The sequence below is a fragment of the Myotis davidii genome, unplaced genomic scaffold (assembly GCF_000327345.1).
Source record: "Myotis davidii unplaced genomic scaffold, ASM32734v1 scaffold936, whole genome shotgun sequence".
NCBI classification, from domain to species: Eukaryota; Metazoa; Chordata; class Mammalia; order Chiroptera; family Vespertilionidae; genus Myotis; species Myotis davidii.
Window position 1 is genome coordinate 188,441 of NW_006287077.1, and position 498 is coordinate 188,938.

General features: G+C 70.7%; 1 protein-coding gene across 1 annotated transcript in view; it reads left to right on the forward strand.

Moving 5' to 3' along the window:
* LOC102774464 (zinc finger protein 135) overlaps positions 1-251 on the forward strand; it is a 16,072-nt gene extending 15,821 nt beyond the window's left edge. The window contains exon 4 of the mRNA XM_015560796.1: positions 9-251. Within this exon, the coding sequence (XP_015416282.1) occupies positions 9-251 (243 nt within the window). The remainder of the gene's footprint in view (positions 1-8) is intronic.
* Positions 252-498: the final 247 nt, after the last annotated feature.

Here is a 498-nt window from a genome sequence, read left to right on the forward strand (position 1 = left end):
CCTGCGAGGCCTGCGGGCGAGCCTTCAGCGACTACTCGGCGCTGATCCGGCACCTGCGGGTCCACTCGGGCGAGAAGCCCTACCGCTGCCAGGTCTGCCCGAAGGCCTTTGCGCAGAGCTCCTCGCTGATCGAGCACCAGCGGGTGCACACCGGGGAGAAGCCCTACCGGTGCGGGGACTGCGGGAAGGCCTTCAGCCGCAGCTCCGCCCTCCTGGCGCACCTGCGGGTCCACGGCCCGGTGCTAAGGTGACCCGGGCGGCAGCGGCCTGCGCAACGTGGAGTGGGGGACCCCGAGTTCCCAGGGAGCCAAGAGGAATGGGGTGGGGCATCGAGGACGCCCCCGGAATGAGGAGGTTCGAGGGCAGACTTAGGGCTGTCTGGGAGCAGCTCTGCACTGGGGGACCCGGGAGATGCCAAGACGTCCGCTTCCGGAAGGACCCGCTGCCCTCCGTCCCCGCCGGGCCCGTCTCAGAGGACAGCGCGCTGCGGATGGTGTC